Source organism: Podarcis pityusensis (genome assembly GCF_964106645.2).
Source record: "Podarcis pityusensis genome assembly, chromosome: 13".
In the NCBI taxonomy this organism is placed as follows: domain Eukaryota; kingdom Metazoa; phylum Chordata; class Lepidosauria; order Squamata; family Lacertidae; genus Podarcis; species Podarcis pityusensis.
In genome coordinates this window covers 2665752-2692926 of record NC_138038.1, presented here as the reverse complement: position 1 = coordinate 2692926, position 27175 = coordinate 2665752, and the positions used below count along the sequence as shown (strand labels likewise).

At 42.5% G+C, this 27175-nt stretch overlaps 1 protein-coding gene across 2 annotated transcripts in view; it reads left to right on the top strand.

Moving 5' to 3' along the window:
• Window positions 1-27175, top strand: part of DDC (dopa decarboxylase) — a 49132-nt gene that overhangs the window by 6635 nt on the left and 15322 nt on the right. Inside the window, exons 1-10 of one of the 2 annotated variants that reach the window (XM_080976869.1) lie at window positions 1841-1876; window positions 5331-5547; window positions 8869-8982; window positions 9582-9701; window positions 13670-13804; window positions 15918-16061; window positions 19000-19066; window positions 21841-21935; window positions 24958-25025; window positions 25833-25909. In XM_080976869.1, coding sequence (XP_080832995.1) covers window positions 5347-5547; window positions 8869-8982; window positions 9582-9701; window positions 13670-13804; window positions 15918-16061; window positions 19000-19066; window positions 21841-21935; window positions 24958-25025; window positions 25833-25909 — 1021 coding nt within the window. In that variant the 5' untranslated portion in view covers window positions 1841-1876; window positions 5331-5346. Of the gene's footprint in view, window positions 1-1840; window positions 1877-5330; window positions 5548-8868; window positions 8983-9581; window positions 9702-13669; window positions 13805-15917; window positions 16062-18999; window positions 19067-21840; window positions 21936-24957; window positions 25026-25832; window positions 25910-27175 lie in introns of those variants that run through there. The other variant, XM_080976868.1, reaches the window with a different exon arrangement.

Below are 27175 nucleotides of genomic sequence, written 5' to 3'. Positions count from 1 at the left end.
TGACTGAACCCAAAGAGTGCTCAACTAATGGTTCCTCCTTATCCTGGGGGAAAAGTGACAAGTGGGGTGCCGCAGGGTTGTGTCCTGGGGTCATTGTTGGTCAATGTCTTTATAAACAACTTGGATGAAGGAATTGAAGGGGTGCTCATCGAATTTGCATATGACACCAAACTGGGAGGGGGAGCTGATGCCGTAGGAGACAGACTTGGGATTCAAGATGACCTTAATAGATTGAATTTCAGTAGGGCCAAATGTCAGGTTCTACACTTAGGCAGGAAGAACCAGCTGCACAAATATAATATGGGAGACACCTGGCTTGCCAGTAGTCCATGTGAAATGGATCTAGGAGTATTAGTAGACCACAAGCTGAACATGCGTCCACAGTGTGATGTAGCAGCAAATCTTTTTTTATTTTAAATATGCTATTCTAGGCTGCATCAACAGAAATATAGTGTTCAGGTCAAGGGAAATAACAGTAGTACAGTGGTACCTCGGGCTAAGTACTTAATTCGTTCTGGAGGTCTGTTCTTAACCTGAAACTGTTCTTAACCTGAAGCACCACTTTAGCTAATGGGGCCTCCCGCTGCCGCCGCACCGCCGGAGCATGATTTCTGTTCTCATCCTGAAGCAAAGTTCTTAACCCGAGGTACTATTTCTGGGTTAGCGGAGTCTGTAACCTGAAGTGTCTGTAACCTGAAGCGTATGTAACCCAAGGTACCACTGTACTCTATTCTGCCTTGGTCAGACCACACATGGAGTCTTGTGTCTACTTCTGGGCACCACAATTTAAGAAGGAGGTTGATTGCAGCTCTCTGTGAAAATCAACTCCACCCTTAAAAGCTGGTCCATTTTGTTGCTCTCTCCCAACTTGTTGAGACAAGATATCTGCTATTTTCTCTCACACATCTCCGCTCATCCTGTAAATAGTTCCTGCATGAATAAAGCCTTTGAACTCCAAAGACTTCAGAAATTGTAAGTGATTATTCTAATCTAATTCACCCAAGCTGCAAGATCTGCTAGCACATACACACCGTACAATTTATGCACATGTCTGCACATCCAAGAATCCTGGCAGCCCACCACTCTGTCCACTACACCATGCTGCCTCTCCATAGTTTTCTTAATCTCCACCTGACAATTTTCACAGCACTAGCTATCTTGCAGGTCAAAGTACTTGATAAGCATCCTTAAGTAAACCTTGAAGTGATTATTTCAGGCATAATCCAGCCAAGCCGACCCCCTCCTCCGTGCCAGTGATAAAGCAAGTTAACTGAAATTTGTAACCCTATAAATAATAGAGAAAACATGTCCACAATGTATTTCAACAATGCTTTTTCGAGTTGAGGGTTGTATGACCGTTGTTGGCTGGTTGCTTTCAGTTCTTCCACACACATGTATTAAAAGCATCTCTCCTGAAGCTCACTGCATGCACTAATCCTGTGTACACAGGTTGGCCTTTCACTGATGTGTGCCCAACAAAGCTCAGAGAGGCATATTCTAGACATACTGTAACAAAACTCTGTCAGTGCCAAATGTTTACTTCAGTAATTGTGGCACGGATGTGTAAATAAAAATTGCTGTAGTGGCTTCAATAGTAATGAAATCTTCTTGATATATTTAGGGTGAATACTGTACTGCATTTAGCAGTGTTTTCTAAAGATATTTAAAGTAGCGTTTGTGAATGAATGGATGCAGAGAGGGAGGGGTGTGTGACATGCAGAAAGTTAAAATGCAAAGCACTATCTTCTGATTGGCTCATGGAAAGTGGATACTGTAGATATAAACTAGCAACTGCATCCTCTGGTCTTTATAACTGTCACAAAGAAAGCAGACGGGTAAAAGAGAGAGAGAGAGAGAGGACAAAATCTCACCAACAGTAAGTAAAAGTCCTAACTTTCTAAGCTTAAATAGTATAGAAATGGCACCTTAATGCACCATTTAATTGTACACTATCCCAGGACTTTACTGAAATAGTCAGTAGAGAGAGTAAATGGCACACATGCATGTGTGTGCTGATACACATATCAATTAAATTTTTTTATTAACATGTCAAAATTGTCATGCTGTTTTTTTATACACCTGGCATGCGCATGTCTCTTTGAGGTTGCATAATATGACAAAATAGACTTGAAAGGTGCTGATCCTATGTGCATTACATGGAACTGCTATTGCAAACACATGTGTCTTCAGCATAATATTTGGGATCAAAATATAAATACTGTTCATGTAACTCAGTCTCTATATTAAAGCAAAAATACTGGTTAGCTGCACTGACAGTCAATGAAGTGGCTAAAACAGGCACTTAATTCTTAGAAATAAGCAACAGATCTTAAAGGATCCGTCCTATAGGAACTGAAGCAGAACCCATCCTTATTTATATGAAAATGACAAATACAAAGTTTCAGCAAACTTACTTAAGAGGGTTTACTATATATACAGTCTATAAATGTCTATAAGCCAGAAGAGGGGTGGAGGGAAGTTAATTCTGATATAGATTTTAAGGAGAATACTATTCTTAAGCTGTATAGTGTTTAAGATATTTGAAAAAAAATAATAAAAATTATGGGGGGTGGGGAGTTTCAGCAAACTTTATTAGTATTTTTGTTAGTATTAATGTAGGGCATAAACCCGCCAGCTATTTTAAATGATTTTTTTAAATTGTATTATATCATTAAAAACAAACAAGATAATTATGTAGTATAGTTATTGATTTCAAAGGGGAAAATAATGCATAAAGTTGTATTTGATCTTGAAATTTACTCTTTCGGTGCATAGTAAATGAAATTAATTCCCCAGCAAATCTGTCCCCGTGTGTCTGTTCTTTGGCTCTCTTCTGTTACAGTAGCTCAGTCAGTTATAGCCCAGACTGGTTTTTTTTTTACCATTTGTTTAAATGTGATTATGTCTGAGTTATTTCCAGTAAAAAGCCGCTCATATTTTTGCAGTTGTTAGTAAGCAAACTACTAATTCAGGATTTACACATGCCATAGAATCTGTTAAATATTCCAGTAACACTATATTTCAGGAGCACCTGCCTTATCTTTCAATATTTCCAAAATTTGCTTCCAAAGAATGTCAATTAAAGTACATGAGATGTCCAGACAGTAGATGAGATCACCAAGAATTATCATTCTGCAGAAAAATAGGCATGCTTTAATTTTAGGAGAATCAAGTACCAATGCAGCTATCTTTTGTAAGTTTTCTTTCATATTAATGTGAATCGGGTTTCCAGTCACATTTCACCATTTCGATACTCTAAATGAAGATATTTACTCCATTTCAGTTTCTCTCTTTGTATTGGTTAAACACATCTAAAGCAAAAGTAGATACGTTTTTTCCCATTAGACCTTTCAGTGTAATTTGTGTTAGCCATGTTGTTTTCAAGATGATTTTTAACTTTCATATATACATTCAATGCAATCTTGAATTGCATTGAATTCTTGGCTAGTTAGTCTTGTTCTTAACTTTCTAAAGGATGAGACTGAAATGACTATTCAGTACCTTGTACACTTCTAGCATTTTAATACATTTCTAGCTGGCCACAGAGATGGGATAGTTGAGACCCAATTGATGGTTTCACTTAGACTTCTTATGACTCAGGCCAAAGGCCCCTTCTTCCACATCATGTTGTTATGTGTAGCCCAGTTCCTTTGAAAGGAGGTCACTGAAGACTTATTGGTATTTTGTGATACAAGCTTTATTTACACATCTAGACAGGCTGATTGAGGATAGGTGTTTAAGTCCAACAGATGCCCCAAAGTTTAGTTCATCATACCACTAATTCATAAAAGCCCAAAGGGCTTTACTCCAATTTACACCACTTCCTCTGCAAAACTCACAATGCCCTCGTTGCAGGAACAGTTCCAGGATTCGGTGAGATTTAAAGCCAGAGTACTCCAGCGCAACAATAGCCCTTTTCAGCTATTACACATGCCACATTATACCCATTCTACGTGCACAAGAAATCAACTTTTAAGTGTTGCAGGACCTATGCTTTGGAACTCCCTGCCTGTTGATATTATGGTGCCAGCTAAAAACATTATTGTTTAGACCAACCTACCCAGATAGGTAGAAGACTGATTTGTGTTTTACTTTGCTTTTAGTTTATTGCTGATTTTAATTTTTAAAAATATTTTAAATGGTTATTTTTAAATTCTTTTTGCCAATACTTTTGTTTAATTCTTTTTGTAAACTGCTTTGTGGTGTGTGCTTTTTCCAATCAAACATTATATACATTTTATTAAATAAGTAAATAAATAAATAAAATATGTGTATGTGTAACCACTCACAATCTAAAAGAGTTATCTGATTTAACAAATGGATAATAGTGGATAACTATTATATAATAACTGGGACGCAGGTGGTGCTGTGGGTTAAACCACAGAGCCTTGGGCTTGCCGAACGGAAGGTCAGCGGTTTGAATCCTCGCGACGGGGTGAGCTCCCGTTGCTTGGTCCCTGCTCCTGCCAACCTAGCATTTCGAAAGCACGTCAAAGTGCAAGTAGATAAATAGGTACCGCTCCGGCGGCAAGGTAAACGGTGTTGCTCTGGTTCGCCAGAAGCGGCTTAGTCATGCTGGCCACATGACTTGGAAGCTGTACACCGGCTCCCTCAGCCAGTAAAACGAGATGACCGCCGCAACCCCAGAGTCGTCCACGACTGGACCTAATGGTCAGGGGTCCCCTTACCTTTACCTATTATATAATAATGGGTAACTATTATATAATAAAGGATAACAAATAAAATAATAGTAAATTGAGGATTATTTCTACATAAATTACCCACATTTGTAATTAAGCTATCTTCCTGTATATCATCTAGATATAGCAAGCAACCCATTTCTTTAAAGCCCCAGAACTGAGTGAAGGAGGTAGCTGTCTCTAGGATTCCGTTTCGGAGTATTCGGGGGGGGGGGGCATTGCATGTAACTTTGTGCAGTAAAACTGGAACAGGGCAGGATTTACTTCTGAGTGAATGAATCTTGATCAAGAACTATTGCAGCAGTATGATTGACTGCAATACTATTGAGGGGGACCCCATTACTTTAAAAAGTATACAACTTGTTGTTTTGTATGACACTATATTGCACTGAATATTTTTTAAATTCAACCCCTCTCCCCGGTTTTTCCTTTGGAAATTTTCCTAAAAGCTTTCACATTTCTGACTCCGTTCCTTTTGATTCCAGGCTCTGCCCTGGGATCATTTTTGTTGTTGTATTTTTCAGTATAGTAGTTGACAACCTGATTTTTGTATGCATAAGACTTCACTTATGAGGAAAATAGCCAATTCCAGGTGTGCAATTTTTTAAAATGCCAATTTGTTTCTTTTAGAGTCTGAAATCTTGACATGGATGCCACAGAGTTCCGAAAAAGAGGAAAAGAAATGGTGGACTATATTGCAGATTACCTGGAGACGGTAGAGAAAAGACGGGTCTATCCTGATGTGGAGCCCGGGTACCTGAGACCTCACATCCCAGATTCTGCTCCTGAAGAACCTGAGAGATTTGAAGATATCCTTAAAGATGTTGAAAAGATAATTATGCCTGGGGTAAGATCAAACTGCAGATGAGCTTTAAAGAATGGGCTTGTCTACATGGGAGGCTTACTGTGTGTTTACAGCTGTTTGCATTCTATTTAATTTGTGTAGTACATGTGTCGTCAGCCTCAGACAACAGCAGTCCCGATGCTTTCCTGCTGTAAATTTGAGTTTTCCCAACACAGGGATAATCTGTTAAATTGGGAGAAATCAGGCCACGAACCACTCCACCTGGAGCCTTAGACAATTAGCTGTGGTGGTTTTGGGTGGGTGGATCACTTGTCACTCTCTGTTACTTCCCTTTCCAAATTCACTACTTCCCCAATGCTTTAACTTCCTTTCCAGCTATGCTCATGACTATATCTGGCATGATCCTGAATGGACGACTGTAGCTGTATATGTATATGTATATGTATATGTATATGTATATGTATATGTATATGTATACATATGTGTGTAGTTCCCTCAGATATGTCCCAAACCAGAAAACTACACAAGCAAATAGAGTGCTGAGTATTTACAATTGCCTGACTCTGTGCTTTTGCACACTTCTTGGGCTGGGAATTTTAAAACAAGAGAACGCCCAAGGTGTGCGCATCGCTATCCATGCACATGACCTGTTGGTCCTCAATCAGCATAATGGTATCAACAAATCACGGACTCTTCATGTGTCCCTATTTTCCAGGAACAGTCCCAGATTTACAGAAGCCACCCTGGTTTCTGATTTGATCCCAGAATGTCCCGCTTTTCATTAGGAAGTCCCTACTTTCATAGGAGAAAAGTTGGAGGGTTTGGAAATATGCGAACCCCAAGCCAAGGAGATAAGTAACTGTACAACCTTTAGAAGACGGCCCTCTATAGGGAAGTTTTTTCATGTTTAATGTTTTGTTATGTTTTTATACATGTTGGAAGCCGCCCAGAGTGGCTGGGGCAATCTAGTCAGATGAGTGGGTGTAGTATTATTAATATTACTTTTATTATTATTATTATTATTATTACTATTATTAGAATAGGACATCCCTATTGTCATCCGAGAAATGTTGGAGAGTATGAAATCAGAAGACGAGGACAAACACAAAAGGGAACCTGTACAATATTTGTATCTGCTGGTACAAATGTGAAAGACCCAAGTAGTTCCTTATTTACAAATTCAATATACTGTATGTGGGACAGCCCTACACAAAGATTGCAATAAAAAATGGTAACATGGCTAAGATTATCCACAGCAGAAAAATGGAAGACTTTGCACAGTCTACAAATATATCTGTGGTATAAAAATGTCTGGAACCTAGACATGGCAGAATACAATTCACAATATAAAGGTTTCCAAAGGCTTTGAAGATCCAGAATGTTTTTATTCTGTGCAGCAGGACTTTATCCAGTGCAACTAATCTCTAGGTCACTATGGTGCTACCAGTGTGGGAAATGTGGGCCTCTTAGTGTTTCTCCATACAGGTGTCCTCTTACATCCAGTTTTGTTGACAAATTAAGAAAATGGCTACATGGCCATCTTTGTAATAAAATTCAGGGGGAGAAGGGGGGAATGTTGGGAAAAATAAATTAAACCATTCACATGCAACAACGGCAAAAAAACATCAAATACATCAAATACATGTAAGTGTGGACTACTTCAGTCTAATTTGAAGGGGGGAAAGTGGATTAACAAATAATGTTCAAATGTGGACAAGTCCAATATGAATTAATTTTTAAATAGCTGTAACAAAGTTCTTGAGGCAATAATTCTGAGCAGTAGTGACTTGTCCATATGAGAATGGCTCTTCCATATCTGTAGAAATTGCCTCAGCACATGAAATCTGTCATACTCCAATTTTGCGATCCAGTACCAGAAAAAGGCAGCGTAGAGACTGCAAGTCATGTCAGAGTGCCCTGGGAAAGCCATAAATCATCTACTACTAGATATGATCTTCAGTGAATGGAAAGCAGGTAAATTAAAGAACGGGAGGGTCAGCGGGCACAAACTCAGCCTCTCCCCCAACTCCAATATAGGTAAAGGTAAAGATACCCCTGCCCGTATGGGCCAGTCGTGTCCGACTCTAGGGTTGCGCGCTCATCTCACTCTATAGGCCGGGAGCCAGCGCTGTCCGCAGACACTTCCGGGTCACGTGGCCAGCATGACAAGCTGCATCTGGCGAGCCAGCGCAGCACACGGAACGCCGTTTACCTTCCCGCTAGTAAGCGGTCCCTATTTATCTATTTGCACCCGGGGGTGCTTTCGAACTGCTAGGTTGGCAGGCGCTGGGACCGAACGACGGGAGCGCACCCCGCCACGGGGATTCGAACCGCCGACCTTTTGATCGGCAAGTCCTAGGCGCTGAGGCTTTTACCCACAGCGCCACCCGCGTCCCTAACTCCAATATAGAAAATGCCATCTATGCTGAGCTGGTGTCAGAGCCAATGAGTGTGAAAGTGATTGTCCCTTTGACTTTCTCCATAATCCGCCTCTTTGCAGACTGTTCTCTTTTGCTTCATCCTGCAAATAGCCTGAAGGAGGGTCACATTTGATTAATCTCTTCAGAATGTGTCACTGACTTAAGTATTATTGCACAGGCTGATCAAGATAAACAGCTTCTGCTGCCTCATCCAAAGCATCAGTCGGCCTCACAGGGGTCTGTGGTCAGCAGCTCCATTTCTCAAGCCCTTGACATTTCCTGGATTTCTTTGTAATAACTGCCCTTTTCATTCAAATATCAGACTGAAGATCTTCTCCCCAGAAGCACCAAATGCGCTTCATATAGCAATTTGTAGGGTTTGTTTTGCATTTCTGGTTTCAAACTGAGATAAAGAAAGGATGTATTTGCAGCACCTGGGGGGAGGGATTTTTGGAGATGAGCGCTGCAACCCCAGAGTCGTCCGCAACCGGACTTAATGGTCGTGGGTCCCTTTACCTTTACCTTTACCACAGCATACATTTGTAGCACATGACTTCCCCCAAAGGATAATGGAAACTGTAGTTTACTCCTCACAGAGCTATGATACCCAGCACCCTATAGTCCATATAAACTCAATAGTCAGTAGTAAATTTATAGTCAATATAACATAGATTTAGATTTAGATTATTTAGATTTAGATATGAACCAACCCAGACTCCGTAATCTTCATCTGAGGTCTTCCTTCTTCCAGGCTATTGGCTGATTAAACAATCAAGGGCCTGTGTTTTGCTGGGGGTATTGTTCTGTTTGTTGTTATTTGTTTTTAAACTGTAAAGCACCCGTGATCCTTGGATGAAGGGTGGCGTAGAAATCTAATAAATAAAACAATTCTTCACTCCAGCTTCTTTTCCTGATGTATGCCTGCTTCTGGTCTTTCCGGCAGGTGACTCACTGGCACAGCCCCTACTTCTTTGCCTACTACCCAACGGCCAACTCCTTCCCAGCTCTTCTGGCTGACATGCTCTCTGGGGGCATAGGGTGTATTGGGTTTACATGGGTAAGTGCGTTCCACCCCTCTCTGCTGGGCTACCTAGGGGACAGGCGACACGCGCAACCTTTGCACCAGGCAGGCAATTCACCCTGCAGTCACCCTGCCAACCACACACCCAATTATTTGTGTTCCTAATTATCACCCACTACCAATGCCTCCCGTACCCGTGGCCTGGAGACCCAAGTGTTTTATTGTGTTTTATTGTTGTGAACCACTTCAGGTTTTTGTTTTTGTTTTAATATAGAGATATATAAATATTTTAAAACACGCAGATTAAGATTGAAGGAGTTTAGCCTGGAGAATATATGGTTAAGAAGTGATATAATAGCCATCTTCAAACATTTTAAGGACTGTCATATAGATGATGGAGCAGATTCATTTTCTGTTGCTCCAGAGGATAGGGCATGAGCTGTTTGACAGTGGAACAGACTGCCTTGGAAGGTGCTGGATTTCTCTTTGTGAGAGACTTTTAAAGCAGAGATTGTGTGGCCAACTATCAGGGATGCTATATTTGTGGGTTTCCTGTATTATAACTCTTTGTATAAATATTGAGGAGAAGCTACCACACTCCTGTAGTTTCTTTTTACCACATTTCTCTATTTTAGGCATCAAGCCCAGCTTGCACAGAGCTGGAGACAGTCATGCTGGATTGGCTAGGGAAGATGATCAATTTGCCACCATCATTTCTGGCCGAGAAGGATGGAGAAGGGGGTGGCGTAATCCAGGTAAGATGGAAGCTTGTGGTCTTAGTTTCTGCATGGTGTATGTTCTGTTCAAACTGGATTGAAACTGATATGTATCTTTGATTTTTTTGGGATAATATATGGGCATAATGGTTCCCCACAAAGGTGCAGAAGACATGCCATCACGCTTTCAAGTCATCATCTGATATCTGAGGAATGAAGACACTATGCCTGTGTGAACCATCCCTGAAACTCCTGGTTACCCCTGTGAAAACCTAGTTGGGATAATGTTCTATGGAAATATGGATTTGTATATGTAACCTGCCTTTTACCTGAAGGTCCCTAGTGGAGTGGCATACACCTAAAACAAACAAAATTAAAACACACACAATTAAACCAATTAGACACAAATTTACAAAGTTCATAAACCTTCCTCTCCAAAATCCTAGGCAAAAAGGTGTGTTTTCAATGACAATGAAACAACAACAGTGTTGTGGGTGAAACGTACTTCAGAGGGATGGTTGTTGCAAAGGAATCAAGACTTTAAAATGAGCCCAGAAGACAGGAGATTGTTCAAGATTGATGTTATGTTGAGGCACCCTACTAGTACCCTGGTTGCCACATTTGGTACCAGATTCAACTTCCAAACTGGTTTCAAGGATTTTGTTGTTGTTGTTTAGTCGTTTAGTCGTGTCCGACTCTTTGTGACCCCATGAACCAGAGCATGGCAGGCACTCCTGTCTTCCACTGCCTCCTGCATTTTGTTCAAACTCACTTTTATATGCCTGTTGTCTTTGTCCATGGAGTTTTCTTGGCAGGGATACTGGAGTGGCTTGCCGGTTCCTGCGCCAGGTGGATCATGTTTGGTCAAAACTCTCCACTATGACCTGTCCATCTTGGGTGGCCCTGCTCGGCCTAGTTCATAGCTTCTCTGAGTTATTCAAGCCCCTTCGCCATGGCAAGGCAGTGATCCATGAAGGGGGTTTTCAAGGATAGCCCCATGTAAAAGAACACCAACAATACAATCGGAAGTTACCAGAATGTGGATGATTGTAGCCAAGCTCTCTCTCCTCAGGTGGGGCACTAGATGGTGCACCTGCTGAAGCTGAGCATCAGCACTCCTAGTTCCTGAAGCCACCTGCGATGGCACCAGAGTTATCCTTAAGCTATGCACCTGTTCCTTCAGGGGAAGAGCAACCTGTTGTAGAAGAACTTATCCCTCTTTTAGCTGAGCCAATTGTTTTAGATGCTACTCTGGCTATTTGGATAAACAGCTGTAATCAGGGCTTTTCTTCTGCCGAAATTCAATGCCGTTGACATTATAATAGAACAAGGGAGGTGTTTGCGGTGAGTTCTGGCACCTCCTTTTCTAGAAAAATAGCACTGGTTGTAATAACTTTGCCCTTTTTAATGGCTAGTTGGAATTCTAGAACTGTACAGACCAGCACAGACCCTGCCCCCAATCCCACAGTGTTAAATCTGGAATAACTGCTTGAACACTTGCTAGCTGCTGAAGCCTAATGTCAGGATGAATTGCTTTTACATGTAGGGTGCAAATGTTGTTTTACTTCACCCCACCATAGCCCTAGTTTTGTGCTGAGGATCAATGAGCAATTATGTCTATTTGCCAATGGGAAATGCTGCCCTTTTAAGCTGACAATTCTTGATGGACTATAATTTGGGGGCACTGAGAGTGGGTGGTGTCCGTGCTGCTGGTGGAGATGAAGCAATTTGTAGTGTTGGTCTTCTTGCCTCATTCTTGTATCAATAATGATAAAAACAAGAAAGAACATGGCGGAGATGGGCTTTATATTAGACTGCCAATCAAATGAATATTGCAATATTGGCCTGTGGAAATGGGTGCTTAATTACCCTTAAAGGACCAAATCAATATGAAATTATCCTGCTGCCTCAAAGGTGACACTTGAAAAATCCAAAGACGAAAGGAAATTTCCGCTTGGGGCTCTGTTTGACTCACCAATGCTTCTGTCGCCTCTTGAGGCTGCTCACCATGGTAACCTTTGTTTGCTTGCTGTGAAGTAAAAAGTATAATAACCAGCTTACTTAGTATGTGTGTCATAAAAACCATCTTTCCCAGCAGCGCATTCAATGGGGGCGCCTCAGTTTCTCCACTCTGACATTTTATAGAGGCCTGATCCAGCCATAATTACACAGCTAAGACCCACTGATTTCAATGGGAGGGAATTAAGCAAGTGCTTAATGGCCTCTGAAATCAATAGTGTTATTTATTTATTTTTTTTAAATGATATTTATTCCAAATTTAAAGTTACAAAAAAGAAAAAGAAAAACCATACAAAATACAAAGAAAACTTTAGCCATAACAAAGCAAAAAATGAACAAGTAAAAAAGAACAATAGAATAGAATAAAAAAGAAGACTTAACAAAAAATATAAAAATACATTAAGTTAAAATAAAACAAAAACAGATTAAACCTTTACATAGCCTTTTCCCTTTACTTATTTCCATGACCTCCTCTCACCTCCCAATTTTGTATTCTAGTTCAGATCGTGTTTCCAGCAAATCCTTCTAACCTTATTTTCATTTACGTATTTTAAAATTAAAATAATGTAATTAAACCTCCTCTAATTCATCAATTTCATCAACTCATTATTGCTTAGTCCATTATATCATATCTGCCAGAATGACCTAATATTCTTTTTCCAACCTCTTTCTAACATTCTTTTATATTGCAGTATTTTTGAAGGTATATTTTGAATTTTTTCCAATCTTCTTCCATCGACCCTTCTCCCTGGTCTCGAATTCTGCCGGTCATCTCAGCCAGTTCCATGTAGTCCATCACTTTCATCTGCCATTCTTCTCGGGTGGGCAATTCTTGTGTCTTCCAGTACTTCCCGATGTGTATTCTTGCTGCTGTTGTAGCATACATAAAGAAAGTTCTATCCTCCCTTCGCACTGAAATCAATAGTGTTAAAAAATGCTTAACTTTAACTACATTTAAAGTGTTCCTTGTCTCTATGCCTGTTGGCCTTCTCCTCCTGGAACTGGCTGAGGGTGCTTTCCCTCTAAACCAGAGCTCCAGTCAGCAAACCAGACGTCTGCAGCAGAGAGAAGGAATATGAGTGGGGACAGACTCCCCATAATTTCTACATTAAGTGGATGGTCAGAGTTTGAGTAAACTCCTGAATTTAGCAGGGGCTGGGAATAACACTCCTAACTTCCCCAGGCTTTGCCAGGTGTAGAGGGAGCTTGATGTCACCCCAGGAAAAGACGGTGTCCATTTCCAGCAGAGGGTTGGGGAGAGAGGGATGTGGGGGAGAAGGAGCAGGAAGTGGGCACAACCTCATGCGGGCAGCAGTCATGCTGGCTGCCTGGATCAGGCGACTGGGCTGCTGCGAAGGACAAGTCCCTCTTGGGACATACATGCTGTGAACCCTCTCTCCGTAAATTCAGGTTTAAAAGTGTGAATAAGCCATATTTCCAAGACACAGCAGACTCTGCTGCACCTTGATTTCCCCACAGAACCACAACCCTGGGGGAGCGCCTGGAACCTCCTGGAATCTTGCTGCCATTCAGCAGAGACTGGGGGTGGAGTGCAAGGCTGTTCTGAATGCTGCTAGACCACAAGGGTTAGCAGAAGCCATAGTGGAAAAAGAACGTGTGTCTTTGTGTCAGAAAAGCACAAGCGGAAGGTCCCAGGTTCCATCTACGATGGCATCCCCAAGGAGGCCTTGGAGAGACTCCCTGCCTGAAATCCCAGAGAGCCATTGCTGCCAGGCAGTGTAGACCGACTGAGCCAGGTGGAGCTGTGCTCTGGCCTTGCGGAGGGAAGCTTCCTCGGTTTCTAAATTGCTTTCCACAAGAAATGCCTGTTTAATGAGGTGCTTCCGGCTGCGCTTCCTTTCCCCTGGCTTGCAGCACCCTAAATCTTCAACATGTTCTCTTCAGCTCAGTGGATCTTCTGCCACTGTCCCGACTCACTTTCCATTGGCTTGTCCTGCCCAACTGAGCCTCTCTCTCCTTCCCTGCAGGGCACGGCCAGCGAAGCGACCTTGGTTGCACTGCTTGCAGCTAGAACCAAAGCGATCCAGCGGGCGCAATCAGAAAACGGAACGCTGACTCAGGGAGACATCATTGGCCGGCTGGTGGCTTATACCTCGGACCAAGTGAGTATTGAGACACTCTGGAGCAGGAATCGCCAGCCCAGCACCTGCAGCTGCCACAGTGCCTGCCAAGACCTTCAGTGGCATCCATAGGCAGTGGCCCTCGACCCTGAGCTTTCATATAGACATAGATATATAGACATACAGATATAGATATAGTTTTGTACCTGCTAAAAATTAAGTTATGAAGCAAAAAGTACAGGCACCCTTTTAAGCAATTTCTCTGATGGCTGCTCCCACCTGTCTGTGTTTTCGCCGCTGTGTGAAGTCAGAGCTGTATAAATGAGTTCTTTGGACACCTGGCAATGGGAATCACTGGAGTCCTAAAGAGCTGCTGTTTCTCTCTCAAGGGATGTTCCTGCTTCTGTCTTATTTTCCATAAGTCCTTGGAATCGCCATAGTTTCCCCTTCCATCCCTGCCCCTGGCAACCAGAATGGGCCTTTCCTATGGTGGGTCATCTGAGACCAGGTAGTCCTTTGAAGCTGTTTTCTGCATATAGAATCCCCGCTCCACACAAAAGGCAAATATGAAAACCTGTGAAGAGGCTTAGATATACTTCCACCTGTACAGGAGCTTGAGACCATACACCTGTTAACAACTGTATAGTCAAGTATGCACCTCTATTTGTAATTTGCTCTCTTTGTTTTAAAGGGGACTTACCCCCAGGTAAATGGGAACAAGATGCCAACCTAGGCTTTAGTTTAGAATTGGGGGATACAGGCTTCTGAATACAGGGTTCTTATGCCTTTAACAGCTCTATAATAGGCAGAAATTCCACAGGTTAAGTCTTTTCTAGGATGGAAATAAAATTATGGGAAAAGCCTCACCATGACTGTGCTAATTTTGTTTCATGTCATGCCTCTCGCATGGTAGTCATATTGAGTTATTCCATGCCCCAGTGGCAGCCATTTTTTGACTCTTTCAACATTCAGAATATGTCCACTGGTCCAAAAAATTTGGGTTGTGACATAATGAATGGTATGAAAACTAGTCCTACTCTGATAGACCTATTGAAATGAATGAACATGGCTAACTTAGGTTCATAAGTTTCAATGGGTCTACCCTGAGTAGGACTTAATTGGCTACCACCAATTTTCATCCACACACTGGCTTTTGAAGTGGCTCCTTGGGAATGCACAAGCATACTTTTAAGCAAGCGTGTGAAATTACCTACTCTTTTCTTGTAGAAAAAGAAGCTGGTGCAGGTGGGATATAAGGTTTAAGGTCACAGAAACAGGACCCTTATGTATGCAATGAAGCTTTTCTCCTGTTCTTTGAATTCCTCCTGGGCAGCCCCAGCCACGCAGCTTGAAATCAAGTGCACCTGCCCCCCCCCAACTTTGGACTGTAAATGCCTGATCCTCAATAAGGGATGACAGTCATACTTGCCTGCTGAAGGTCAGGGGATTTTTATTTTGTCTGCACAAGGATTTGCCTTAAGATGTTTCTGACCTTTTAAGGCAGCCTGTTGCTGAGCTCACAGCTCCTTCTGCATTAAGTTCATAACTGGGTGACTCAGTAATCCAAAAGGAGAGACAGAAAATCCAACCTAAGGATAAATATCAGGTTTAACAAAGGTAGATGGTTTGGGAGAATTCAGGAATATGATAAACAGGATTGCTTTCTTTCTCTCTGAATATGGTTGCATCCTTAACAATATTTGGAGGAAGGGCAAGTGTGTCTGTACTCCAGTTTCTCACGTGTCACGTTTTTGCTCCATCTGAGGCAGATCCACCTGCCCCTTTTAGGCCGCCTCCTCTGAGCATCTCCGGCTAGTGGTTTCTAGCCTATACCAGGTGGCTTGGCCAGTATTTTGGGGTTGTATCTTACTAAGAGTAGACCTATCAAAGTTGCAAACATGACTAACATGCTGCAGATGGGAGACTGAGACTCGGATTTATTTGTCTGTCTTCTTTTTAAAAGAGGTGTTGTGTTCTACAAGTTTAAACTTTAACATGTTTTGTTTGTGATGGCCCTTCCCTTTTTTAATTAATTAATTAATTAATTTTTTTAACAATAAGAACAAACACTTGTGTGAAGTAATAAGTAAATTCAAATAAACTAAGCTTCGTATGCAAATGTTTTTAAGACACATTTTCTCCCATTTCATTGCAGGCTCATTCATCGGTTGAAAAGGATGGCTTGATCGCTGGAGTTAAAATCAAGCAGCTCCCCACAGACGACGCGTTCGCTGTACGTGGGTCAGCCCTAAGGAAAGCCGTAGACCAAGATAAAGCTGCTGGCCTCATTCCATTCTTTGTAAGTGCTGATAGCTCAGTGTTTGTTCATGGCTGTAATGCCCAATGAATAAGTAGACAACTGGGGCTGCCAACCTGGGAACTGGCCTGCTTCTCTGTGCCTTTAACAGCACCCAGAAGGAGAACAGCAGCTGCCATTTGAAGAAGAGGAAGCCCAGGGCTTAGAGCAAGCTCTAAGTTGCCAGCTGTATTTGCAAGAGGCAACCTGCTGTCCCTGCTCCTGATGTGATTACAATGTTGTAATACGGGTTACAAATTGGGTTAGAGTCATTGGCTGCTACAGACGCTGCATCAAAAACCCCTCCCCCCTCCCAGGACAACAGATGTTTTTCGCTTTCGGCTGTGGATAAAAGGAGCTTCAAGGTCACACACACACAAGGTCACAGGAAAGGCAACCAGGAGAATGAACTATAGCTGAGCTTCATCTCTTGTGATAAGGCCTAAAGCTGACCTCCTTCTTGAGGCTGGTGCATTACTGCATTTAGCAGTAAGAGAACATTGACACCAAGATGCTGTAGCTTTCATTTGGATTTAGCTGTTTCCACTGAAATCAGTGTCTGGTCTGCCCAGCGGGAGTGTGGACTCCTGGAGAGCTCACAGCCATGTTGCTGCTCCCTGGCCCTTTTTGTGCCCATGAACTAAGCCAGGATTTGGCTCTGAGGGCTCCCCAAACTTTGATTCATGGTTATTGTTGTTGTTGGCGTGTTTATAGCCGACCTTTTCCCCTGACAGGCACTCAAGGCAGCTTACAGATAAAAATAAAGAACCACTAAAACACATGAAAAACAGTCATTAAAAACAATTGAACGTTGAATGTTTAATTTGATAGAATGGTTAAGCTCCCTCCTCACTAACCAGAATCTTTCCCTACAGGAAAACCGCTTGCAAAGCAGCACCCCACATAATTCACCCCCTTTGCTCTTGGTAGCGGGAGGGAGAAGAAAATGCAACTTCTCCTTCCTCTGCCCTCTTCTTGGCCCTGTGTTAAATTGGGGCCTTTAAATATATATATAATTAAATATTAACCCAACTCCCTGAATTAATTTGGGACTGGATCTGGGGTGGGTGGTCCCTGGGTCCAGGGTGGGTTGGTCTGCTTGCCCCCAACCTGGATCAGAGCCACAGGGCAGAACAAGTGGTCTGTACACAGCCCTAGTATTTATGTTGTCCAATAACTAAGGTTCTCTGGGCAGCTTTCAGTTTTATGCAAAAATAAAACCATAAACCCATAAAATCTAAGGGAGCATAAAACCAGCAGAAGAAGATAACCACCATTTCAAAAAGCTGACACCATAAAGAAAGATCTGAACTTCAGAGCCATCCAAAGTGTCCTTGAGTCACAAACGAAGAGATTGAAAAGCCTGGGGAAATGAAAAAGTCTTTATCTGGCATGGAAAGACCACAACGTAGATTCTAGGCAAGCCTCTTTGAGGAGGGGTCCCATGACTGGAGCAGCACCACTGAAGAGACACGATAGAGTCACTGCTGAGCCAAATCTTTTGCCCCTTTGTCATCTCTAGCCAGTAAATTCGTTGGAGCATTATACAAAACCTGTCTGAGCGGATATGGCAGTTGGGCAGGAAAACAGAGTTTGCCAAAGCAAGGAGCAGCAACAAAAGCAATAAAAATAGTTCATTGAATGTCAGGTTTCAGCCCAGCCCCAGTTGGGAGCCTCCTCAGAGGAATGTGGGAATTAGATTCTCCTTCCCATTTAGTGCTATGCGAAAGGAAGAGTCTGGGTTGTTTAACCCTTTCGTTTGTTCCCTTCCTACAAAAATTACACAAGACCACTGTCTTTTAAAGTTTAAATAACAAATAACTTTTACTCAGTGTGCAGGCAGCTCCCCATTTATCTGGGGGTTACGTTCCAAGGCACCGCACACATTGGTGAAATCACATATAATTGAAAACCATTGAAAAGGCCTGCAAACACCCCATTCTGCCCTTTTAGTGACGTTTCAGTGACGTGTTTATGATGTTTCTGAGTCACTTCTGGGTTTGGTACAATGTGCGTATATATGGCCGCGCACAGACTGAATGCGCGTGAACGGGGCTGCCTGTACTTGCACTTGGTGGATCAATTATACAAGGCAGGGAGGTGTTTCTTATATTAATGATACATCTTACATAGATTTGTATCTAAGACAAAAACTGTTACAGATGGACTAACTCTGAGGCAGACAGCCGCACAACAGGACAGACCTGCTGCTCAGGTGCTCTAACAGCTGAGATAGTTCACAGCTGCCAAAACTGCCCCAAATGACATCACGGCCTCTGGCAGAAGGTGAATGATGTCACAGAGTTATATCTGGGAATGCTATGGCCCTTGTGAGCATTCACCTTTCACTTAGCATTTCGGATGCTTTCAGCCGACAAGGAAGACCAGGGGGAGCAGAAATGTCCAGCAGACCTCCACAACCTGGGAAGAGGGGGAGGGACATGGAAGCACCTGCCTGGATTGGGTTCTGGCGGAGAGCCTGGAAGGAGTGGAACCTCCAGATCCCATCCAGATCCTTCCAGATCCCATCTCAGCTTTCTTAAGAGGTCCAAAGCAAAGCTTTTTTGACCTGGGGAAAGGGGCAGAGCTTCAGAGATCTGGGTCATGGTACATGTTCCAATAGTTCTTTTGAATTTCACAAAACTGGACCCATATTAGCTGAAATTATACTTAATGTGGAGCCAGTCTGGACTTGTTTTAGCTGAAAATACCATCACTACTCCTAAACATGCACAAATGCACATGCACACGCACACACACAAGATCCTCAGATTTTGTATTGGGAAATGCTGCATGAAATTAGTTTGTATTAGTTCTATGCAGCTAATCTTGTACCTTCCCAAAGAATGCTGAAAGTTTTGGTTTTGGTTTGCTGATGGCTGATTCTCTCCTTCAGTTAGATTTATTTTGTTGTTGTTGCTTTTTGTTTTTGGTCCCGTAGTTTTGTGCAACACTTGGAACCACAACATGCTGCTCCTTTGACAAACTGTCAGAACTGGGTCCTATTTGTAAGTCAACAATTATTTATTTTGTCTCAGAGTTGGAAAAATATTGCTATAAATGAGCTACCATTTAAATTCCAATAAATTTCACTTGTCACATCGTTAAATACAGTACTTTCAGTGAGATGTGCTCATATTGTTTAATTAAACAAACAAACAAATAAACAGGGTTTGTTTGAATTTAGTATGTTGTCAAACCTGTTCCATCTGGGAGCAGAATGAAACCATTACCCTGGAGACCTGCCTCTTCTCTGAAAAACGTCCCTGAGTTAGCTCCTTCCTGTTCTATTGCAAGTGTGTACCTGGATTCACAGCCAACACTCATGTATGTTCATATACACACTGCTGAGAGGTTTAGGATCTTTTGCTGCAGTTATGACTTGTGCTTGCTATGGATGTGTGTTAACCCTTAATCTTATGCCCATGAGAAGCTCTCCCACAGAGGACTGAAAAAGCTTGGTTTATTCTGTGAGATAGGAGTGACAAAATATATATAAATGCTGCTTCAGACAGCCAAGTTATAATCTAAACAGGTAGCAAATTTTACAATACATACACACCTTGATTAAAGAGTAAAAGATCCCCTAACTATTCTAAAATGCCTGCAGAAACATGGGCATGACAGTTTTGCCATAACCCCCCACTAGAAGTGGAAAGGGGTGGGAAAACAAAGTATAAAGGTAAAGGGACCCCTGACCATTAGGTCCAGTCGTGACCGACTCTGGGGTTGTGGCGCTCATCTCACTTTACATGCCGAGGGAGCCAACGTTTGTCCGCAGACAGCTTCCGGGTCATGTGGCCAGCATGACTAAGCCACTTCTGTAGAAACCAGAGCAGCACACGGAAACACCATTTACTTTCCTGCTGGAGTGGTACCTATTTATCTACTTGCACTTTGACGTGCTTTCGAACTGCTAGGTTGGCAGGAGCAGGGACCGAGCAACGGGAGCTTACCCCGTCGCGGGGATTCGAACCGCTGACTTTCTGATCGGCAAGCCCTAGGCTCTGTGGTTTAACCCACAGCACCACCCGCATCCCTTATAAAGTACTTTATTACAAAGTGTACCTGTCCTTAAAGCTAAACAGATGTGTGCCGAGTCCTGGCCAGTGCTGGGTCAGTTCTGTCATGTTGGAGCCAGGAGAGCTCACTAGCCTTTGAATCTAAAGGTTTTTTAAAATACATTTTTGCCAAGGCATGCCAGTGGGGAGGGGACTGTGAACTGAGTGGTTTCTACAATTTCCATAATTCCTTCCAGAATAGTGAGAAAATGTTAAAACTGGCCATCCAGTTTGCTTAATAAAGGGTGAAGGACTTGTGACAGTGAGCCATTATTTGAATCTGGCCGTCTTTGTCTGCTACCTGCCTTCAAATCACCTTTGAGGAGTTGAGTATCCTGTATTTGATAACTAAATTTGCAGGTGTTAATCTTTAGGTCAGGCGTGTGTGAATTCAGGATATGCCTGAGTGCCTTTTAGGGGCCTGGAAGTTCCAGAGTCACCAAAGTTTCATCATGGAGAGTCTCATGCCATATTAGTTATGTCCCGGTGCGCTGCCTCGCCCCCATGGCAGAGGGGTCCCAGCCCATGCTGCTATCACTGCAGTGGGTGTGAGTGGCGTTGGCACGCCCTGCCGTGTGTTCGTGTCACCGCGTAGAATTTTGGGGGGCCCCCTGCCCCTTCATTGAACATTTGTGGGTGCCTGGGCCCCCTGGCCCTGCATGGATGGTGCCTGTAGTTATGTCAGTCTTGTACTCCTGCCATGATCTGCAGAGATAAACCAGATCGGAAGTTCAGATTCACACAACCTTTTCACAGTTTCCCCTCTGCTCCATCACTGCCCATGTACAGTGAACAGTTTAAACATTTTCCTCAGTCTTGTACTCCCTGTTGCAGGGAGACTTACATTTTCTCAGCCCTGGATATGCAATATATTGTGTCTGGAAAAATATGACCTATCCACATAGTCCCTTCCAACTCTACGATTCTGTGACAGCCCATTTATTGTTATCTAGAAGAGAGTTGTGCACCAATGAAGCAAGCAGCCACTGGCTATTGCCTTGGATATGTAAAGTCGTGGGGAGCATCATTTCTGAGCTCTTCTGTGTCTTAATTAGGGTTCTTAAAATATATTTATGCTTTAAAGGCATAAAAAAGAAGAAGAAGAAGCAAGCATCAGCAAGACTGCCCTATCCCAGCAGTGTTCCTCCACTTTGGGATTCTGTAACTTTAACATAAACCAATAAAGTAAGATAGTTATCTGAAGTCTGCGTCTTCTCCCATTCTGTCACAGGATCACATATCTACTCTGAAAATGTGTAAAGTGTTAGGGTAGCTCTGCTTATAGGCCACATTTCCACATAAGGCCTTCAAAGCCACTTACAGACTAAAAACAAACTTGTAAAAACACAGGAAAAATATTTATTTTATAACAAGACTGGTCCCCCCCAACTTTTTAATGTGGATATTCTGTTGCAGAAAAAGATTAGAGTTTTTTAGCACCTTAAAAATTAGTCCATGAATCTTTGGTGGCATAAGCTTTTGTCGCAAGATGACTCTGTGCTCACTGCTGCCTTGTGGCTGCACTTCCTAACCATTTTGATCACCCTCTAGAATTAGCATGTCTCCTTTAGAACACTGCAGCATTTTAGATTAGCTGCATTATGCAGAAATACTTTTTTTAAAATGACATTTAGAAACCTGCAACCCAGCCCTACCCTCATTACTGATTGTTCAGTTAGGTGGGTTATTAAAAATTGTTCATACAATTCCCCACCTTCTAGGTAACGAGGAGAATATTTGGATGCATGTTGATGCTGCCTATGCTGGGAGCTCATTCATCTGCCCCGAATTCCGCCACCTTCTCAATGGAGTGGAGGTAAGCAATAGTAATGAAAACTCAAAATGAAATCCAGGCAGAATCATTAGCTGCTAATAACCTGATTTTACAACTTTTATCTTCATGCACATGTCTGATGCAGTGGAAGAATGGGTGGCTTGGCAAGGTTTTGCTTCCGTATTTTTCTCTTCCTTATGCAGCTAAAAATACCCTGGTATTCTGCCTCCCAGCCTCTATGTATGGCGGGCAGTTAAGATCACACCTTCCTGCCCTGGTGCACCTGTTCTGCCCGTACCTTGGGGTCCTTTCCCTTTCCCTTTATGAGCATATTGGTAAAGTCCAGAGTACACACACCTGAATTATGCAGCTTTGTTATTTGAGGTCTAAGCATATTGGATTTTGTGTATCTACAACCTATTCAAACATCATATCATTGTGTTAACACCTGGTAATCTTGGAGGGTGAACAGGGAAGGGGGGGGCAAACATTCACTCCAAGTCCAACAACCTCTCAACTGTAGCTGATGCTCTTCTTAAAGCTGGAAGAAACAAATTTAAATTTCCAAAGGCTCCTTTAGACGTGGTCTTGGTCAGTTGCATATGGAATATCTCCTAGAAGTACAATTTGTAGAGGGTGCGTGCAGTCCCTATTGCTGTTTAGCTACACATGGCACCTGCAAGGGAGCCAAAGAGCTTGCAAACTACATTTTAACAGAGGGGGGGGGGTATGAGAGGAGGGCCGAGAAGTAAAGGAAAAGTGTGTGAAACAGACATTGATTGATTTGAGACAGCGGCTGGATTACTGGCTTGGGTAGAAGAAGCCGCCGTTGTTAGCTCTGAGCCTGTTGAACTCAGTTGCTGACGCTTATTCTGCCTTTTTGCTATCACCGCCTGCCACTTCTTAGCTACCACTGTAATTGTTGCAAATAAAGAGACTGGCAGAAAAGCAAAGGAAGACTTTCCCTGGCCTCTTGCTGGACTCTCTCCTCTGAACCTCCCTCTGCCTGGAGAAGGGAGATGGGGAAGGTTGCCTTTCCATCCTGAGTACCTATGGAAATATTTCCAAGCAATTATCTGAAACAACATGATCATTTAGTGACCGCTTTCCTCATCTGCATCTGTTTTGAAAACCACAGGAGAATACATTCCAAATGCAGAACGGGGAAACTGAATAGTATGTGCAGAATCACCAAAGGACATTCTGTTTCACGTACTGTATAAATGATAGGTGACTTTTCATTTTTCCAGTAATGCTGGGCTGCTTTTCATGTGCATCCTTAGATAAGGGCAATGCAATTTCCTGAGTCTCTTTCCAGACTGCCAGATAAACTCCTGGTCTTCCTTGACATTAAAGGGGGAAAAATATTACTGTTTGCTGAATGTACCTAAATAATGCCAATGTGTAAGAGCTAATAAATGAAAAGAAGCAAAAAAGCCCTAGCCAATAAAGCACCCTCCTTTCTCGTTTTTATCAGCAAAGCTTGCTGTAATTTCCTGTGCAGGTTTCACTGGCTCCTGAAGGAAATGAATCATCACTTCCATGGTGTTTCAAGCGTCAGTGTGGCAACCATTCAACAAGTCTAAATAGATGCCCTCCCTCTAGCCATATGGCCTCCCTTCCCCCCCCCCACTCACAATACTGCTTCACAAAAGGCCTGTATGCAAATGGAGACGCTGATGCCACTGGGTTGCAACTGGCTAAAACAGAGATATCCTGGTGTTGCAAAGCACCGTACCATTTTTTTCTTCATATACTTTCAGAAACCACAAAATCAACCTACATTATTATTTGTTAACTTTGCAGAATGGATAGTTTCTTTCAGCTTCCTTTGCTACATGTGGAAATCCTTGAAGGGGGGGAGAGAGAGAGTTTCAACTCTGTTGGTCCTGGCGGCTCACTAAGGCAGGAGGAACCCTGCGGCTGGCAGCCAGAGGCTGGAGTGGGTGGCAGGGATGCAGGTGATGGTGGCAGGGGCACATCGGAGCACCCTTTTCTTCTGACCCAATTGCAGCAGTGTTGTTAGGGGACTTGAGATCAGGAGGGTGACAAAAGTGGGAAGCGAGAGGAAGAGGTGGGGCGAGTGGAGGATTTCATCTTGGAAAGTGCTGCTTCTTTTGCTTCCAGCACAAGCTTCCTTCCTTCCTGCCCAGGGCCTGCCTCTCCTTGCCACCTGGCCCCTGACAGCCCCAGATCATTCTGGGTTCCGTGACCCAACCTGAGGTGATCCAGGATTGTCTCCACCTAAGTCAGGCAAAACCCGGATCCCCACAGATTGGCCTGATTTGGTTCAGGATTCAGCCTAATCTGGTGCATGGTGCCACAGAATGCATTGAAGTGTGGGATAACATGAAAACATGTATACTCAGCCCTGGAGCCTGCAAGCAAGGCAGAGACCTGGAAAGCTCTTCTTGTCTGGGTCTTCTTGGCACAGTAAGGACTTTTAAGCTCTCTGTTTTTCTCGTCAGGCAAAGCCTGCATAACATGCTGGCTCTGGAAGCTTGGGGGTGATCACGAGATCTCAGGGGAACTCGGACGTCTCTGAGAGATCTTGCGAGAGCATCCCAGAACCGGTGCACTGCGTGGAGAGCTTAAAATCTCTCTCTGCACTGGGAAAACTTTCAACTTGTGCAATTTCAACCATTTTTCTCCATAGTTGTTCCCCAAATCCAGAAGTGCAGAGTGAATTCCTAATTTCTTAAGCTTCTCCCCTAGATCTCCACTTTGATGGATATGAAGTATATTGTGCAAGGTTGGAATTCCACAAGTTAAATGCACATAAGAAGTGATTGTATTGTACTTTGAAATTGATGAATAGAATCATAAATAAAACCTTCAGAATATGAAGAGGGCTTCACCAACCCATCAACCAAAACCTCTTAATAAGGGAGTTGTTCTTCAAAATCCCCGTCTGTGAATGCTACTGTTGAATTTCACCAGAATTCTCTAATTGATGAAAGCACCTCACAGACACACTGGGAAATCTGTCAAGGCTGTCAAGTTAGAAATATTGACCTGGTGGTTGTAATCATTTTCCTGATGGTTTTTTTTTTAATCCTTTCAGTTTGCAGATTCATTTAACTTCAACCCACACAAATGGCTCTTAGTAAATTTTGACTGTTCTACCATGTGGTAAGTATGAAGTGCAAAAATGAAGAGTTTGCATGTAATGTTAAAGCATTATTTAATGAACAAACCTTTGGCTCAAGCCATAAGATATTCTGCAGATAATCAAAGTAACTAAGCTAAGTGGTTCAGCCAGATCCCATTTCTTACTCCTGATTAACATCACAGTGTAATGTGATGTGTGGACCAGGGCTGTGAATGCACTACTCCTTTAAAACACATTCTAAACACATCTTCCTCTCAAATAATTCTAGGACTGGAGTTTGTTTAGGGTTGCTTGGAATTGTGACTCTGTGAGAGGTAAACTACAGTGCCCAGAATTCTCTGAGGGAAATAACTTGCTTTGAATGTGCTTCAGATGTATAGCATTTACATAGCTATTCCTCGTCTCTGTTTCTTCCAAGACAGTTTTTAAGTTCTTTTGAAGAAATGTGGTAGCGGTGATGTTAGTGCTATTAGTTTAATGAAATTACTTAGGGGCAGCAAACATATCGTGGGGCAATGTGCTGCCAAGGTTTATTACACTTGAAATGAATTTGAAAGGAAATCTAGGAAATGTATATGCTAGTTGCAGATACAAAGTAGTTGAAAAAATGATGTTTCATTAGGTTAAATTCTACGTTAATCAAATCCGACACAAGAACAAAGCATCTGGTGTCTGCATGACTTGCATATGAATTGGGCCCTTCCATTTCACATAAATTAATGAGGGGTCAAATTTTAATCTGCAATCAAAGCTTTTATATATTTTTCCTCATGACAGAAGTAGCTGGTAATGCAATGGCAAATAATCCAAAGTCAATATTTTTTCAGGGTGAAGAAGAGAACAGATTTAACCTGTGCCTTTAAAATAGATCCTGTTTATCTGAAGCATGACCATCAAGAATCAGGTAAAGTGTTTTATCTTTTCCCTAACTTGAAAATAGTTTTTGGCTGTCAAAGTTTGTTTCAGTTTAGATACTTTCAGCACAGTATTTCAAAATGGTAAGAGTTTCCCAGTGGCGTAGCGTGGGTTGTCAGCACCCGGGGCAAGGCAAGTAATTTGCGCCCCCTAACCCGTGGATTTTAGCGCTGCGAGTGTGAGCGTGCCCCCCCAGATGGTGCGGCTGGCCCCCCCTGCACCCCCCACGCTACGCCACTGGAGTTTCCCATTTTTTCTTCAAAACATGTGTTAGCCAAGTATGTAAATCAAGTTTACATGAGTTCAGAAAATTGCCTGATTTTACAAGTGTCCAAAGAAATGGACAAAGGAGGGAAACAACTCTCTGATTTTGTGTTCAGTCAATAATGAGGATTAAAATGACCACTGCCACTTTTGAAAGAATGCAGAAGATGTTTGTGGTGCATAAAAGGGCGGATAGGGTATGTTAAGGGAGAAGTGAGGCGATGAATATTTTGATTCTGAGAGTACATTACAGGGGGATATGTTTGGTTGCAAACTGTAGGACTCTCTTGAGCAGCCAGGCAGCTCAATTGCCCAATTGCTCATTGTTCCGGTCAGGTTTGGTTGCCTGTTGTTGAGAGAATGAAGCCTGGAATCAGCCCCCTGCCCAGGTGGTGAGTGATTGCACAACAGAAAGTAGGGGGGAAATCTTGTTGGGGTGAGGTACTGCACATGCAGCTCCTGTTGCTAGGTGAGGAACAATTGCCAGGATAGCAATGAGGAACAGTAGGCCTCATATTTTATTTTTGTTTTAGTTATGATTTATGATTTTCATTTATATACATTTCACATAGTTTAATAATCATCCTAACTGTTCAAAACTTGACTTCCTTCCTCCTCTTTCTGTGGTTCCTTAAATTTATTTTTTTACATTTCCTGCATATTCTAACTTAACTTATTCTTTTATTTATCTACTTTAAATATATACTCTTATGAAACTGCAGGTTATTACAATAATCCTGCTAATGTCCTTATCTGTTTACAGTAGGCCTCATATTTTTGCTCATTCTCTTTCTGTAGCATTTCCTCCCCCATGAACAAGTCTATTGCCTTCACAACAGCTTCAGTCCATTTCAGTGATGGCTAGAATGAGCCAGCAGTGATGTTTCCAACATCTTTCTTGAAGCATTTCAGCTCAGGGATGGGCAGAATGTAGACCCTGAGACACTAGTGGAGCAGCTACTGTTTGCCTGTGCCTGGGATTCTTGCAAGA